Consider the following 17898-nt stretch of genomic DNA (forward strand, 5'->3'; position numbering starts at 1 on the left):
ATGCTGACTTTGTCCTATTTTACCATACATTTCCAAGTATTCAGAAATCTCACCCTTCATAATGGAGTCCAGGATCTTATACACAACCAAGGTTAGGCTAAGTGGTCTGTAATTTTCTGTCTTTTGCTTTACTCCCTTTTCAAACAGGGGTATCACATTAACAACTTTCCAGTCCTCTGGGACTCTCCCTGATTCTAGCAATTCCTGAAAGATCACCACTATCCCTTCAGCTATCTTTCTTAGAACTTGGGGTGTAGTCCATCTGGTCCACCTTCAGGCCATTCAGTTTTGCCAACACCTTCTCCTTGGCAATGGCCACCATACTCAGCTCTATCCCTCACTCTCTTGAATTTTTGGGAAATTACTCGTCTTCCACTGTGAAGACTGACACAAAGTAATTATTCAGTTGCTCAGCCATTTCTTTGTTCCCCAGTACTATCACTGCAGTGTCATTTTCAATTGGCCCAAGTCCACTTTTGCCCTTTATATATCTAAATAAATTCTTACAGTCTTTCCATTATATCACTGGCTAGCTTACCCACATATTTAATCTTCTCCCTCCTTTTTTTTGTTGCCCTCTGTTGGTCTTTGTAAGCTTCTCAATCCTCTGGTTTCCCACTGCCCTTCACCACCTTATATGCTTTCTCTTTTGCTTTTCTGATATCCCTGACTTCTCTCATCAGCCTTGGTTGCCTCACCTTCCTCATTCCACACTTCTTTTCTCTCAGGATGAATCTCTGCTGTGTCTCCTGAATTAATTCCAGAAGCTCCTGCAATTGATGTTCCACTTTCTTTCCTGCTTGGCACCTCTCCCAGTCAAATCTATCCAGCTCATCCCTCATGCCTCTTTTTCGATGCCTTTATTCAGCTGTAAAACTATTACCTCTGATTCTACCTTCTCCCTCTCAAATTGCAGACTAAATTCAATCATGTTATGATCACTGTCTCTGAAAGGTTCCTTCACCTTAAGCTCCCTTATTAAGTCTGCCTCACTGCACAACACTAAATCCAGTATTGCCTGTTCCTGAGTAGGCTCCTCTACAAGCTGCTCCAGAAAGCCATCTGGTAGACATTCCACAAATTCCTTTTCTTGCAATCCACTATCAACTTGATTTTTCCAGTCTCCCTGCATTTTGAAATCCTCCACATTGACTGTAATTTTGCCTTTCCGAAACATCTTTTCTGTCTCCTGGTGTATTTTGCACCCCAGCTCCTGACTGCTGTTTGGAGGCCTGTATGTGACTCCAGCTTTCTATATTTGCCAAATGGAGCATTAAAATCCATTTTCTGACTATTTTGCTCAATTAAAACAGGCAATATGCATTGAAATTACTTGCACAGATATAATTATTGGCAACAAAATTTATATTGGCTTCTTGAATTCAGTGAGACTTTTACCAATTGTTTTAAACTGATGTTTACGTAACCAAGAAACTCATGTCTGTGCACAGAATTTGAGTTGGGTGACTTGATTTGTAATGCCAGTGGTTTCTCTGAGGAACAACTTTGGTCTCAGCAGATGGCTGCAATTGAAGAGCCAGCCTGGGGTTGATGTGGGAGATGAGGCTTGGTAATTATCTCATTTGTGTAGGTGAAGCTAACTAACACATACACGTAGCAGCATGAGTTATTTCAGTAGAAATACATTTACAAGAATGTCTTTGAAGTGTGGCGTGCACAGAGACTGGATTAAAGAAAGGAAAATCTGCACCTATTTTAGACTAGTTCTTACTTAAGAACAGAACATGTCAACACAAAATAGTTCTCTTCAAAAAAAAACCCTAAGTATGATTACTGTAGATAAGATTGGAGTTTTAAAAAATCCTCAAGTATGAGAAGATAAGATTGGAGTATACAAGATAGGAGATCTCATAACAACAACATAAAGTCAAAACTTAAGTGAGCTCACGGAATTTATGGCATAAATATAAACAATTACTTCAAATGAATAGGTGTTCACCTTTTCCGTATTTCAGGGTCCAGCTTTTCCCCACTGTATCTCCCAGTGCCTGAAAGTTTCTATTACAGGAAGGTAGCAAAACAGAGACAGCTTTACTGCTGAACCTCATGAGCAGAAAACAACAGCTTCCTCTAGTGGAAAGGATCAGATCCTGCAACTTAACTTGTACTGCATCTTATTTACAGAGTCATAGTCATACAGCAACTCATCTGCACCGACCAGACTTCCCAATCTGATCTCGACCCATTTGCTAGCATTTGGTCCATATCCTCGAATGCCTTCATATTCATGTATTCATCTAGATGCCTTTTAAATGCTGCAATTCTACCAGTCTCCACCACTTCTTCTGGCAGCCCATTCCATACACGCACCACCCTCTGCGTGAAAAAGTTGCCCGTCAAGGTCCTTTTTAAATCTTATTTCTCTCACATTAAACCTATGCTTTCTAGGAAATAAGATCTTAGCCATGCACCCTGTCTATGCCCCTCATGATTTTATAAACCTCTAAGATTACCCCTCAACCTCCGACGCTGCAAAAAAAAAGGTCCCAGCCTTTTCACCCTCTTCCTATAGCCCACACCCTGCAGCCCTGGCAACATCCTTGTAAATCTTCTCTGCATCCTTTCAAGTTTCACAACATACTTCCTATAGAAGGACAACAAGATTTGTATGCAGTATTTCAAAAATGGTCGCACCAATATCCTGGATAGCCACAACATGATGTTCCAACTCCTACACTCAATGTTATGATCAATAGAGGCAGTTATGCCAAATGCCTTCTTCACCACCCTGACTACTTGTGACTGCACTTTGAAGGAACTATGCATCTGCACCCTAGGTCTCTTTGTTTGGCAACACTTCCCAGCTTCCTACTATTATGTATATAAGTCCTGCCTTGGTTTGCCTTACCAAAATGGAACACCTCACGTTTATATCTAAAATAAACTCTATCTGCCACCCCTCAATCCAACTGATCAAGATCCGGTTGCAATCTGAGATAATCTTCTTGATTGTCGACAACATCTATTTTGCTGTCATCTGCAAACTTACTAACCATGCCTCCTACATTCACATCTAAATCATTTATATAAATATGATAAAAACAAATAAGACCCTGCACTGATCCTTGTGACACATGACTGGTCACGGGCCTCCAGTCCGAAAAACAAGCCTCCTCCACCACTTTCTGTCTCCTACCTTCAAGTCAATTTTGTATCCAATTGACTAGCTCCCCCCCCAGATCCCATCTGATCTAACTTACTAAACAGTCTACCCGCAGAACCTTGTCGAATGTTTTGCTGACATTTACCATTCTGTCTTCATCAAACTTCTTTGTCACTTAGATTAGATTACTAAAGTTAGATTACTTACAGTGTGGAAACAGGCCCTTCGGCCCAACAAGTGCACACCGACCCACTGAAGCGCAATCCACCCAGACCCATTCCTCTACACCTAACACTGCGGGCAATTTAGCATGGCCAATTCACCTAACCTGCACATTTTTGGACTGTGGGAGGAAACCGGAGCACCCGGAGGAAACCCACGCAGTCACAGGGAGAATGTTCAAACTCCACACAGTCAGTCGCCTGAGGCGGGAATTGAACCCGGGTCTCTGGCACTGTGAGGCAGCAGTGCTAACCACTGTGCCACCGTGCCATCCAAAAACCGTGCCGCCACTTCTTCAAAAATCTCAATCAAGTTAGTGGGGCATGATTTCCCATGCACAAAGCCATGCTGTCTATCCCTACTCATTCCTTGCCTTTCCAAATACATGTACTGTCCTTCAGAATTGCCTCCAACAACTAAGCAACCAGTGGCATAAGGCTCACCAGGCTACAGTTCTCTGGCTTGTCCTTACAGCCTTTCTTAAATAATGGCACCACCTTAGCCACCCTCCAAGTCTTCTGGTACCTCACCCTTTGCTGTCAATGATACAAATATCTCAGTATGGGACCCAGCAATCTTTTCTGTAGATTCCCACAAAGTTCTGGGAAACTCTTAATCAAGTCCCAGGAATGTATCTACCTTTATGCATTTTAACATGTCCAGCACCTCATCTTCAGTAATCTGAACTCTTTTCAAGACATCAATATTTATTTCCCCAAGTTCCTTGACTTCCAAGACCTTTCCCACAGTAAATACTGATACAAAACATTCGTTTAGTATCTCACCAATTTCTTGTGATTTCACATATAAACGGCTACGCTGATCTTTAAGCAGTCCTATTCTCTCCCTCATTAATCATTTGTCCTTAATGTATTTGTAGAAATTCTTTGGATTCTTCCTAACTATTTCCCAAAGCTATCTCATGTCCCCTTTTTGCCCATATGATTTCACTCTTAACTATACTCCTACTGCCCTTATACTCTTGAAGGGATTCACCCGACCCCAGCTTTCCAAACTTGATGCCTCCATCATTTTCTTGACCAGCGCCTCAATTTCTCTAGTTATCCATCATTCCTTACTACTACCGGCCTTGCCTTTGACACTAACAGGAACATACTGTCTCTGAACTCTCAGTATCTCATTCTTAAAAGCCTGCTACTTCTCAACTATCCCTTTCATAGAATCACAGAATAAAACAGCAAAGGAGGTGATCATTTGGCAAATAGTGCTAGAGCTGCCACTTTGGTGAAGTTCTACAGTTAGTCCCAATCCCTTTCCCCAGACATTATGCAAAAATAGTCAACAATCTCACAGATAACTGCACCAACAGTATTTTTTAACTGATGTTCAAGAAGGTGAAATGGAGCAATACAGGCTCTAAAAGGTTTCCATTTAAGCCTTGACAAATATCTGAATAAGGCAAATTTGGCAACTTGGGAAAGCTCGAGCAAGATGTGAGATTGAGAACCAACCTTGGGATACAAAATTACCATCTGTAGCAATGCAGCTATTTTAATAATTAACCTTGCTCAGAAGGAACAGACAAATTAAGACACCAGCCTTTTAACCAAAACCTAGATCTGAATCCAGCTTAGATCAATGGAATTTTCACAAGTTAATAAATTTAATTAATTTATGGAATATGGGTATCGCTGGCCAGACAAGCATTTACTTACCATCCCTAATTGCCCTGAAGGCAATTAGGAGTCAATCTCATTGCTGTAAGTCTGGAGTCACATATAGGCCAGAAGATTTCCTTTCTTAATGGACACTGATTAATTAGATGAGTTTTACCATCTTTGAACAACAGTTTCATGGTCATCATAAGACTGTTAATTTCATGTTTTTCTTGAGTTCAAGTTCTGTCAACTTGCCATGGTGGATTCAAATCCAGGTCCCAGAATATTACCGGAATCGCCTGGTTAATATTTTAACAATAATGCCATTAGGCCATCACCTCCCATGTTTAAGTCTTGAACTGTCTCTTTAATTCAAGACAATAAAATGTGGCACGCTACCAACAACCAGCTGTGTGACGTGGTTACTGTGGGTTCTGTGGCTGGGCCAAGTCTTATTGAAATCTAGTTTAGTGAATGAAATGTAGCGAAGAGCGAGAGAGATGCTGCTGGGTGTGAAAAAATAAAGAAACTAAGAGATAAAACAGAGTGCTAGAGAGACCCGATTCTCCATCTGAAAGGACAAACCTTGTGGAAATTCAAAGGAAAACATGCGGTCAGTAAATGCCTTGTTGTTTGACGTCAATTCACTTATGGTCAAAAGGTTTGAAGGAAGCGACTTTCAAGAACACTATGGAAGATATGCACTGGTGTAATGAGAAGACAGCCTGTGGAAACACAGGAGGGATGTGAGGCTTGAATGCAGTGTAACAAATAGACATGGTAGCAGGGTCATCTTTTCTTGAGTCAGATGGTTTAGTTGCTTACTAAGTGATATTTAGGCAATGTTGATTTTAGTTTGTTATAGTATAAATCTTAAAACACAAAGTCTTTTACATGATCTTTCTTATTGGTCACTGGGAATTCAAACCCCTTTTTAATAGTTAGTCCCCTGCATGAGAATTGTAACAAATGAAAGTCTTACATCAGATGGATTTTTCAGTTTAAGTAAAATGAATTGAGCATTTCAATCCAAGTCTGACTGGCTAAAGAGATTTACTGCAGAGCTCAATGGCAAATTTACTCCATGTGTCTGCAAACAGACTGATGCAGATAATGTAAAAATGGCAAAGTGATGTAGTAGAAAGTGCTCTTCTGAAGATGAAAGTACATTTATGGGTCAGAGTAGAGGGAGCATAATTCAGCATCTGACCATGCTATGAATTCTCTGAAATTGTTTATGATACTATGAAATGTGAAAGTACACCAGGGCCAACATCCTCAACTTTAATGCAACTCACATAAAAACTGCAGCAACCTCAAACACTGGGTGCTTGGTGACACAAGATTCGGTAATGAATTTTGTCATGGACTCTTCAGTATTACCTCTCTACGTTACCCATGAACACAGTGACAAAGTGTAGAGGTTGCTCTAGGGAATTGCCTGCAGTTTCCAGAATGTCATCTGCAAATCTCCGTAGAAAGATGAAAAAATCTCCAAGATTGTCGGCAAAGAACTCTGCAACAAGGAAATCAAATGAGATGAGTCAAAAGAATCAGTACAGAGTAATATCTTGAAAATGGATTACAATTTCGATTAGTTGGACTGAGCTGAAGAGCCTCCTGCCAAATAGACCTCTTCCTTCCAATGTGCTAACCCTGAAAGCTTTCCATTACATTCTGTTAATACCCACCAGCATGATGGTGTGGATTTTAGTGGAACATCTCACACAAAAGAGAAGAAGCCTTGCTCATTTGCAATGTATAAACTAAATTTTTCACTTAAGATCATTGTAACATCCACTGCACCAGAGTGAAATAAACCCCAATGAACAGGTCACTCCTTCACTATACCATTCCAAATCACCTCTGCTGAGGCACATTGTTTCGTGATGCATTGCAATGAAATTTAAACTATATACCTTCAAAAATAAACAACAACAAAGCTTACTAGGTGCATTGTACTCAGGAAAGACACATTTCGAAGCTGGAGTGAGGGCAGGTGTTAAACCATGAGCCTGTACCTCAAGGCAACATTAGGAAGTTGAAAGGAACAATTAATCTCAAATGGTTGCTAAGACATAGTGGAAAATGAGCTCAAGGCACTAACTCTTCATTGCAGCTGCAAGATACTGGGGCAGTATTAAATGGTTGATAAATGATTGACAGCTGCCTTTAGACCAGATGAACTATTCTTAAAGTAAATGAGACTACTATTTGCTTCTAAACAAAGCATTTTTAGTTGATTTGCCATGGTATTGCTCACAAATTGGGAAATGGCATTAGAAACATTAAAGAGGAAAAGATACAACAAAGAACAGAAACGTTTAGATGGAAGAGGGCATCATCTTCAAGATTCACAAATCTTCATGAAGGCATGCTATATACCTGGGACATGAGAAAGCATGCAGTATTCCAAGTCCAGAAGTGGGAAGGTCACCTCCATGTAGTCTGTTCCTTGATTGCCCAATGCAAACTGCACCAGTATTGTTGTGGTGGAAATCTGCAAATTCATACAGTTCTGGAGCATCTGTGGCTCTGTGGCAGCTGCTTTGGTCGATAAATAAACTGTCATCAGCCGTTCAAATTGCTCACGTAGGTTTTCTGCAGCTGGACTGGAAGACTGCTGTGCCTCTCTCCATGCAACTTGCAGTCGGTGTAGGCTTTGGTTCATCTTTATCATTTGATCGTGTAACCTGCGAAGGTGAAGAACACAGCTTTCTCATCAAAAGACTAACCCGAAGAGGCAGACCATATACAGAGGAACATCACAAAAGATATATTGCGTCAGCAGGACAACTCAAGACGGCATAGCTATTTTTCCAGAGATCGAGATCAAGCAATTCCCCTCTATTTTTATTTAAAATATATTTTTTGTTTTAAACTTAATCTGCTTTTCTCAGACGCTTTCCGTCTTCTCTTAGGAATTAACCGATGAATTGATGTCTCCAGGACTACAGGAGGGGGGGGGAATCAAATTGAACCTGAAAATTCTTTAAAGGTAACAAATGAAAAAATTAACAGCAAGACCTTACAAAGTGCATCAGCATGTCTACATGTGACATCAATTAACTTCTCAAACTTCATATGTAAATACGAAGTTATTTAACATTTATGTCCATATAAAACATAGGCCATTCAGCCCCTCGGGTCCGCTCCACCATCCAATGAGATCATGCTTGATCTGTGGCCTAGTGGAAAATGAGAGTGTCAGGATAATAATTGATAAAAGCTTGACCATTATCAGCCATTCAATGAGGGTCATGCCCTCACACCCTTCCCTTGATACATACCCAGTGCATTGTTGGGAAAGCCTTCTCCTATGATCCCAGGAAAGGAAAAATTAACAGGTTGAAGACATGATTTAATTGCACTTTCTGACCATTTTTCCTTATGCTATGAATTGCACATACACTCTCAGTACCTGTGAAAACCTAGGTGTAAGGCAAACTGAGTCAGGATTAAATTCTCTGTGACCAAGTTGTAAGTTTGAGCAAAAGACGGTTCCAGTCCCTGAGGTATTGGGATCAAACAGGTCTCCTTGTCCAAACCTAAGGCAAAGGAATAAAACAACTTTCACAAAAAGAATTTCCCATTTAAAATATCCTAATAAAATGTAACCATTCACAGCTTGTACATAACGATTCTGCTGGCAAGATATCTTGGCTTAGGAATTCAATGAGTCTATGCCCATTTTACAGATATTAAAATTGGCAAAGTGTCCAAAATGGCCGAAAACCAATGTGTACATTCTGTGCAAAAAGGATACAGATTGCCATATTGGTATGGGTGTCAAAAAGTATGTTAAAGAACCACAGCTCAGAGTTAATGGATGCAAATAAGGGGCTTTCCATCTTGGATTTGTCCTTTACCCAACTGGACTGCCTTTAACAGTTTGTTACTTATGGGTGTGGAGCCAGATTGGCAGGTGTGCTCCTTGGTTCTTTGCTCCACATTATATTGACCTGATGTAATTTATTCCAGGACTTTGTGGAAGTTTAGGAAGGAAATTGCAAGGCCCCTTTGCAGAAATATTTCTATCATCTATAAACACTGGTGAAGTATCAGAGGACTGAAGAGTGTCTAACATTGTGCCTTTATTTAAGAAGGGACGTAAGGAGAAGCCTAAGGACTATAGATCTATGAGTCTAACTTCAGTGGTAGGTAAGTTGTTGGAAGCGATTCTGAAAACAGGCTTTATATGTATTCGGAGAGGCAAGGAACGATTCGGGATAGTCAGCATGGTTTTGTGCGAAGGAAATTGTGCCTCACAAACTTGATTGAGTTCTTTGATGAAGTAACCAAGAAGATTGACAAGGGCAGAGAAGTGGATATTCTTTACTCGGACTTTGACAAGGTTCCACATGGTACACTAATTACTAAAGTTTGATCACATGGGATTCAAGGTGATCTTGCCAATTAGATACAAAATTGGCTTAACAACAGGAGACAGAGAATGATGGTGGAGGGTTGATTTTTGGACTGAAGACCTGTGACTAGCAGTGTTCCACAAGGATCGGTGCTGGGTCCACTTTTGTTTATCATTTATATAAATGATTTGCATAAGAATATAGAAAGCATGGTTAGTAAGCTTACGGAAGACACCAAGATTGGTAGTACAGTGGACAGTGTAGAAAGTTATCTAAGATTGCAAAGAGATCTCGATCAATTGGGTCAATGGACTGAACAGTGGCAAATGGAACTTAATTTGGATAAATACAAAGTATTACATGTAGGTAAAAGAAACAAAGACAAGCCTTGTACAATTAAAAGTAGAGCCTTATGCAGTATTGTAGAACAGAGACACCTAGGGGTTCAAGTCCATAATTCTTTGACATTTGCCTCACATATTGGTATGGTGGTTAAGAAAGCATTTAGCATGCTTGCATTCATTGCTAAGACCTTTGAATATGGAAGTTGGGATGTTATGTTGAGGTCATATAGGACATTGGTGAGGCCTGAGTACTGGGGGGGGGGGGGGGGGGGTCAGAAGAGATTTAGCAGGATGTTGCTGTAAATGAAGGACTTGAGGTATGGAGAGGCTGGACAGGCTGGGACTTTTCTCATTGCAATGTAGGAAGTTGAGAGATGATGTTATAGAGGTTTGTAAAATAATCAGGGGTATAGATAAAGTATTTGGCAGATGTCTCTTCCCGAGTATGGGGGATTTCAAGACTAGTGGACATCTTTTTAAGGTGAGAGGAGAAAAATTTTAAGAAGATGTGAGAAATGATTTTCTTTTACACAACGAATGGCTCGTGTGTGGAATGAACTTCCTGAGGAATTGATGGATATGGCTACAGTTACAACACTTAAAAGACATTTGGAGGAGTACATGAACAGGAAATATTTGGAGGGGTATGGGCCAAGAGCAGGCAGGCAGGACTCGGTTAATTTGGGATTACAGTCAACATGGACTGGTGGGACCGAAGGGGCTGTTTCTGTGCTGTATGACTCTATGACATTAAAGCACAGGCTATCACCTGTTCTGCACTCACTGCATCATCACTGTCTTGACCCACCTCCCCCAGGAAATCATTATTGCGACCAGTTTCCTTTTTGCCACTCCCCAGTCTCACGTTCATTTCCTAGCTCTCTGCGCCTCCTCTCTTTCAGTCAACCCCATTAACATTTCTGACACACTTTCATTCTCAATTCAGTGCAGAAAGTTGTGCTGACCATTGCAACAACAATTTTACACACTTGTAAATGAGATACACGAGTAGTTACAACATGTTATTCATAACATTGGCCAGAAGGTGATTCTTGCCCAGCACAGAGAACCACAGGTCAGATCAGGCTTGAGAATGCTGAATTACCACCAACCTCATTTCTGTTTAGATTACATTACTTACAGTGTGGAAACAGGGCCTCCGGCCCAACAAGTCCACACCGACCCGCCAAAGCGCAACCCACCCAGACCCATTCCTCTACACCTAACACTACGGGCAATTTAACATGGCTAATTCACCTAACCTGCACATTTTTGGATTGCAGGAGGAAACCGGAGCACCAGAAGGAAACCCACGCAGACATGAGGAGAATGTGCACACTCCACACAGAGAGTCGCCTGAGGCGGGAATTGAACCCGGGTCTCTGGCGCTGTGAGGCAGCAGTGCTAACCACTGTGCCGTGTTTCTACATGCAAAAAAAAACAAATTTGTGCAATTTTGGTGCTGTTTTCTTTTGGGTGGCCAAGGAAATCCCCACTAGAAGATCCCAGGAGTATACCAAGGTTTGCAATGGATTGGTAAGTATATCAACATGCATATAGGATTCAATAAACTATGAAAAGTCTGGAAACCACTGAAATATACAGTTGGGCTTTAAATAAAAAAAATGACACCTGCCTCTGGTAAAGAGCACACTGTGAGCTATTAGTATCAAGTGGGGCCATGCCACTCCACGAGGATCAAGTATTGGGTCTAATTCACTTCCACACTTCCTGTTGCAAGTTTCATTTTTCAAATGCAGCGAGATGTTTGTTAATAACTAATGTAGTGCTTAGCATCAAGATTTTGTGCAAGATAACAGATATAGATATCACCCATTGCACTGATATACTGTTGAATAACTAAAAACAAAAGCAATCGATTTACTGCTCAGCCACACCTTTGATATGAACATTTCTGCTTTTCCGTTCCTCTTCATTCAGGTCTTTCAAACTACAATATGTAGGATTGAAGGTCAGCAGTTTAGGAGACTTTGGCTTGCAGAAGGGTTGACAGAGTTTTAGCAAAGCAGCAGCAAGGTTCAGGAAGAAGGCATCTGATGCATACATTTGGAAGAAGAGCTCAGGCATCTGGTTAGCCCAGATTTTTGTCCGTCCTGAGTTGGCATGGAGGCAGTTTCCGAGCCAGGAAAGGATACAATGTTTGGTATCTGAGGAAAGTTGGATGAGATTCCGTAGTATCAGATGAACTTTGTCATGCAATTGTGCCATGAACTGCAAAATCAAAACAAGAATATTCTGAACAACCTTCCCAAATATGAGACTGCATTACAAAAGATATATGAAGTCATCTGCAGGTAAGCTAACAGATGATTGGTAGGAAAGCTCCCTTTGCTCAATTTTATCTCTCAGTTAACTGCAAATTCTTGTGTAAAAGGGATGAAAACAGAATGATTGGGATCAAAGTTTCAGAACAAAGATATCTTAGTCATGTATATAAGCTTGATATCAATAAGATTACATAAATTAAGGTATCACCTACTCCATGATCTTGATAAGGTACTGCAATAAAGAACGTTATTTATATGGAGCAGCATCAAATCCCTTGAGATGTCCCACAGAACTTTACAACTGATAGATTACTTTTTGCAGATCCAGAAGCAAGTGTTACAGCTTATGCAGTGTATACAGGAAAACACCACAAAGAATGAATGAACGAGAGGCAGTGATGTTGATTAGGAAACTGTAAGGATGCCACCTCTTCCAATTATTTACTGCTCCTCGGATGCTGCCTGAACTGCTGTGCTCTTCCAGCACCACTAATCCAGAATCTGGTTTCCAGCATCTGCTGTCATTGTTTTTACCTCTTCAAATTATGCCTATATCTGCCTAAGCATGTGGATGGGAACAGATCTCAAGTTAACCTTCAGCAATGTAGCAGTCCTTCTGCACTGAAATTTCAACCCAGAATTTAAATAAGTGTATGGTTGATTTGAACCCACAAATATTGTAAGCAAATTGTAATTCAAAATACTACCACTCAGCCACAGCTGGCACCCAAGTGGAAGTTAACAAAATGAAACAACCGCAAACACCTTCAGTTGGACACTCCAACTGAAATGTAGTGAAATATATCAGAATAATAAATGAGTATCCATCAGTACAGGTGGAACTAAGAAGTAGCTTGCTCATAAAGGAAATAAAACTTAAGCCATAAGAGAACTAGAAGGCAAAATTTGAACAGCAACGCTAGATGGGTGGGCTCATGAGTGGAAAAAAACAGAATTCCCAGGGTTCCAATTGCTGGTCTCCAACTTCAGCCAGACTGAGGTTGGTCGAGGAAAGGATAAAAGGAAATAAGAGGGAAACTGGAGGCAATATTCCTTTAATAATGAGACAGCTCTGAACATTCTCTAGTATGCATTATAATTTTTGAGAACTTCCTTCTCACTGCAACAAGACTGATATTGGCAAAAGTCAGGGTAAAGCCCATCAGCATGAGACAGCATGTGACCAGACAAGTTGGATGGAGAGGAAAACTGCATAACAGCACAGCCCATTCAAAAGAACTCACCTGGTGAATGTTTGATTCTTGAACTTTGATCTCCTGAGGACTAGATCTCGAAGGATTCAAAAAGTACAAGTGATTCTCCACCAGTCCTGGAGTTTTTAGCAAACAGGACATGTTTAAGACAGTCCCCAGCAGGGTCTGCTGATATAGGTTACCATTCTTTGGATCCTTTGGCTCAATATGCTTTAAGAAAACCTGTTGAGGGAAATAAATAGCAATCATTTCAAATTTGCGATGCTAATATTATTTTTGTACATTGACCATATTTAGCAGCTTCACAGAAACACACATACATTAACAGAAAGAATTCTTAAAAGCACAGTACAGTTAAATGGTCTTAATCCCTATCTCATATTAAGATAGAATTTTTTTTTAAAAATAATCAGGTTTCTGGCTACCATCCAGCAGACCTGCTAGAAAGTGCACTTGGAAAATCTTGTGTGGGGGTAAAGTTATGACCAGTGGTGATGCACACTTTGTATGCAGTTTCACATATGACAAACAGTCAGCTGATCAAAGTACTAGAGGGCAACTGGAGATCATGCAGGTCAGGACAGTTGAAGAGAGAGAGGAAAACTAATAGGAACATCTTCTCATGTACATTTCCAGGGCAGCCCTCATCCTAGCAGGCTGCTCTTGTTTTTGAGTGGAGATATCAGTGAATGGTTAACTAACTTTACACTGTAAGCCTGAGTTTTGGTTTCTTTACAATATACTTGTAAACAGTACACAAAAGAACACTTAGCCATCTCCAATATGGCAGGTACATTTGAGTGCATACTGAAGACAGTTTTGTCTCCAACTTTATGATCTGCACTCCCAGTGACCAGACACCGATAACATGAAATCACACCTTATGTTAGCTATTACAAGTCATTTATTGGTTCCTAAAAGCAGTACACTGGGAACATTTTCTTTACTTACTGGAAATGAAATGCAATTCCAAGCCCAAGATATCACAACTTATCAAGATTAAACATAATTTAAAATTAAAAGAGCAGGCGCTGTCTCAGTTCTGGTCAGATTTTTCCTGAATTTGGGTGGGAAATCACATCATCTGGATAACTTCAGTCTTATTTTAAGAAGACTTCTCCTATACTACAAGTAGCATACTGCTATACTGGCAGAAGAAACAAAGGTATTTTGTGTAAGAAACAAAGACTTCACATGACAATGTATGGCTGCTATTGTCTTGTGACTGTCCTTCATGATAGGGAGAGAGGTGAAAAGATGAAGGAACTGATAGCTGAACTGCAAAGGAACTGTTTCCAATGTGACAGGAAATTGAAAGCAAGTTTATCTGCAGCTGATCCAAGCTGGTACTTATTACTCAGGATATGGGTGATGTCTGGTTAAATAAACTGGATCAGCAACATCATTTGAGTGAGTAAATCTGCTAAGAGGGTCAATCACATAACAATCGAATTCTTAAAGAAAATTCTTAAATGGGAAGGGGAGGGATCAGAAAGCTTACAAATGTTCTGTCTTAATAAAGTTGGAGTTTTGGTTTCTTTACAATATACTTATAAACAGTACACAAAAGAACACTTAGCCATCTCCAAATTCGGTAATCTGTCTCAGGTTTATGGACTTTGCTAAGTACAGTGACACATACATATCACAATCCAATTGTACCAACAGAAACACTGCAAGTTTCTCTGTAGCTTGGTTTGAATAGATCTCTATACACAGCAGGTACCAAACCAATCAATAAATAGTATCCGAGCAGCAAATCATATAAAACCTTGAGTAATTTTGAATTTTCTTACTTGCGCCAGTTCAGGCTGTCGGGTAACATAAAGGAGGATATCCAAGTAACCGTACAGCATTATGTGGCAAAGGTCCAATTCCTTGATGCGCCGCAATAAGATGTCCAATACTGGAAACATGACTTCATTGAATGTCCGCACCTCTTCATCTGCCTTCAAGGTAGCTATCACATCATCCATAAATTCTGTAACATCTTCAAAGTCTGTACAAGTAACAGAATTTTGAGAAGATTTGTAGCTCAGGTTGAGGTTCTGGATGTAGATTTGCTCGCTGAGCAGGAAGGTTTGCTTTCTGACGTTTCATCATGACACTAGGTAATATCATTAGTGAGCCTCCTGGCTTCATCTGGATGCTCACTGATCATGTTACCCAGTATGGTGACGAAACATCTGAAAACGAACCTTCCAGCTCAGTGTGCAATCCTACATCCAGAGTAGCAGAATGATCACACTGTGCATACGATCAAGAATGTGGTAAACATGGAACGGTAAGATATAAACCACAGGTCTATTTTAATGGAAAGGTGTTCTTGGCACGGAAGACAGAAGGTTTCTCCATACAAAGAATGATTATCACATGGAATAACTGGGATATAGTGTCGGAGGCAAAAGTTATTTAAAATTATTTGTAAAATGATTAGAAATTATGACTGATGGGGGAGCCGGAGAGACAGAAACTTACTTAATTCTAGACTGATGAGCCAAGTTAGCCTTCCCCACATGCATCTAGCATGTCCTTTAAATTGTTATTACTTAGCTATATTTAAATGGTACTACATTGCCAATGTAACTTTGGAGAGTTTTTCATTATATTGATAGTACAGGGTGTAAAGAGGGTTCTACTCACTCTTTGAGACAATATGATTTGTCAGAATGCCACCTATGACTAATTTCATCAAAACATCACCATTGTTAAAGCCTGGGTTGCCCAGACACACCAATTTAGAATCAGAATTGTATAAAATAGTCTAAAATGTCACGTATTCCATCTTATTGACACAGGCTCTTTTTTAGAGCTCGCCAAAATGTTTAGAGCTCTCATGCTGTCTCTCCTTACAGTCCTATAAAATCTTCACCTTTAAATATCCATATTAAGGAAAAATTTTGCTTCATAAACTAAGATAGCAGAGCATTCTATTATCTAACTAACTTCTGCATAAATAAATATACTACCAGGTATTTATTTACCAAAGATAATGATTCAGATAATAAAATGGTCAACTTGAAGTACATCATTTAATCACTAGATTGATACTATTAACTGTTGATCACTTCAAAAGTACTTAATTAAATGTGAAGTACCTTAGGACAGCATCCGAAGTTTGTGAGAGGCATTAAATTGCAAGCTCTTATTTCATTTTTTAAAAATGCACAAATGTATCCTTTTTCCAACATGAAACACATGCCTATCTTGCATTCCAATGTATAAATTCAGAGAAATACTGGAATTATTTACTTACGTGGTCCACTTACTCCTTCAAGTAGCAAATCGACGACTTGTTCATAGACATTCTGATTGACGTAGATCTCAGGTGTGAGGAGGACAGTGCGCGTGTTGGACACAGTCAGAGCCTTACAACGAATAGCGTAAGTCAATAGGTTTTCTGGGACCTTTGTAATCTGTTGAGAAAGATTATATTTTCAATGTTGTTGGAAAGAGAAAGCCCAAATCTCATATAGAGGACAAAAGGAGGAAATAGACACCAAAAAAAGTCAACTAAAAGGCTATCTGGGCAATGGCAGGTTCTCAGAAGTACATACCTCTCCTTTTGCTCTTTGAAAACAAGCAAACAGGTACTTAACAACATCCTTCTCTCCAGCATCTCGATCAGCTGACATATTAATAACATTCCCTGATGTCATGCAGATCAAGCGAGTCCCTGGTTCTGGAAGCAGCATGCGAGTGAACAAAGCCTATTAAAATGACATGTTCATTATTATCAATTTCATGGATCATTCAAGGTACCAATCTGTGCACCTAGTCCAAAATCATTCCTCATTCTTTCCCATTGTTTTGAATTGCCTATTCACCAGTAAGAACAGACTGCTGATGCAAGCTCTTGGCATTACTTGATATTCAACATGTTAAATATAGTTTGAACACGTGCCATCACTATAGAAAATGCTGGCAGTAGACAGACAGCTGAATTGTACTAACTGCTAACTACAGAATATTTTATGCTTTAATAAGGATTCTACAAGTTGTAGCCTTACAAAAATACAGCAAACTTGCAAGTCTCTGCACCAGTGCCTAGTTAAACATTAATCTACTTCAATTAAACAAAAAAAAATATAAATTGAAAATAAGTTTAAAACATAACTTTGTTCTTCCAGTTTCAGCTTCTTAAGGGCAATTAGGGATAAGCAAATCATGCTCACCTTGCCAAGAATGCTGATATGCTGTGAATAATTAAAATGTTTCTAAAATAAGTAATTTGTTTTTACATGGCGCCTTTTAGATTAGATTCCCTACAGTGTGGAAACAGGCCCTTCGGCCCAACAAGTCCACACTGACCCTCCGAAGAGTAATCCACTCAGACCCATTTCCCTTTGACTAATGCACCGAACACTTTGGGCAATTTACCAAGGCCAATTCACCTGACCTGCACATCTTTGGGCAGAAACCGAAGCACCCGGAGTAAACCCATGCAGACACAGGGAGAATGTGCAAACTCCACATAGACAATCGCCCGAGGCTGGAATTGAACCTGGGACCCTGGTGCTGTGAGCAGCAGTGCTAACCACTGCCTTCTTACACCTCTCAGAATTTCAGAACAGAACCTAGGTCATAAGGATCATTAGGTTCCTGAATCAAATTATAATGGAAGCAAACCTCTTAAAAAATAATCAGACCATACATTATCACTGGCTTCAGATTAATGCATCAGGTGCTATCAGAGCACAAAATCATTCTATTTTAAATT

The 17898-nt window shown here is 39.9% G+C and overlaps 1 protein-coding gene across 1 annotated transcript in view; it reads right to left on the reverse strand.

The window, feature by feature from the left end:
* ube4a (ubiquitination factor E4A (UFD2 homolog, yeast)) overlaps window positions 1-17898 on the reverse strand; it is a 57351-nt gene that overhangs the window by 20149 nt on the left and 19304 nt on the right. Inside the window, exons 5-12 of the mRNA XM_072593407.1 lie at window positions 16736-16888; window positions 16435-16594; window positions 14975-15177; window positions 13209-13400; window positions 11575-11908; window positions 8387-8513; window positions 7351-7658; window positions 6349-6481 (exon numbers count right to left, since the gene is read on the reverse strand). Coding sequence (XP_072449508.1) covers window positions 6349-6481; window positions 7351-7658; window positions 8387-8513; window positions 11575-11908; window positions 13209-13400; window positions 14975-15177; window positions 16435-16594; window positions 16736-16888 — 1610 coding nt within the window. The remainder of the gene's footprint in view (window positions 1-6348; window positions 6482-7350; window positions 7659-8386; window positions 8514-11574; window positions 11909-13208; window positions 13401-14974; window positions 15178-16434; window positions 16595-16735; window positions 16889-17898) is intronic.

The sequence above is a fragment of the Chiloscyllium punctatum genome, chromosome 23 (genome assembly GCF_047496795.1).
Source record: "Chiloscyllium punctatum isolate Juve2018m chromosome 23, sChiPun1.3, whole genome shotgun sequence".
In the NCBI taxonomy this organism is placed as follows: domain Eukaryota; kingdom Metazoa; phylum Chordata; class Chondrichthyes; order Orectolobiformes; family Hemiscylliidae; genus Chiloscyllium; species Chiloscyllium punctatum.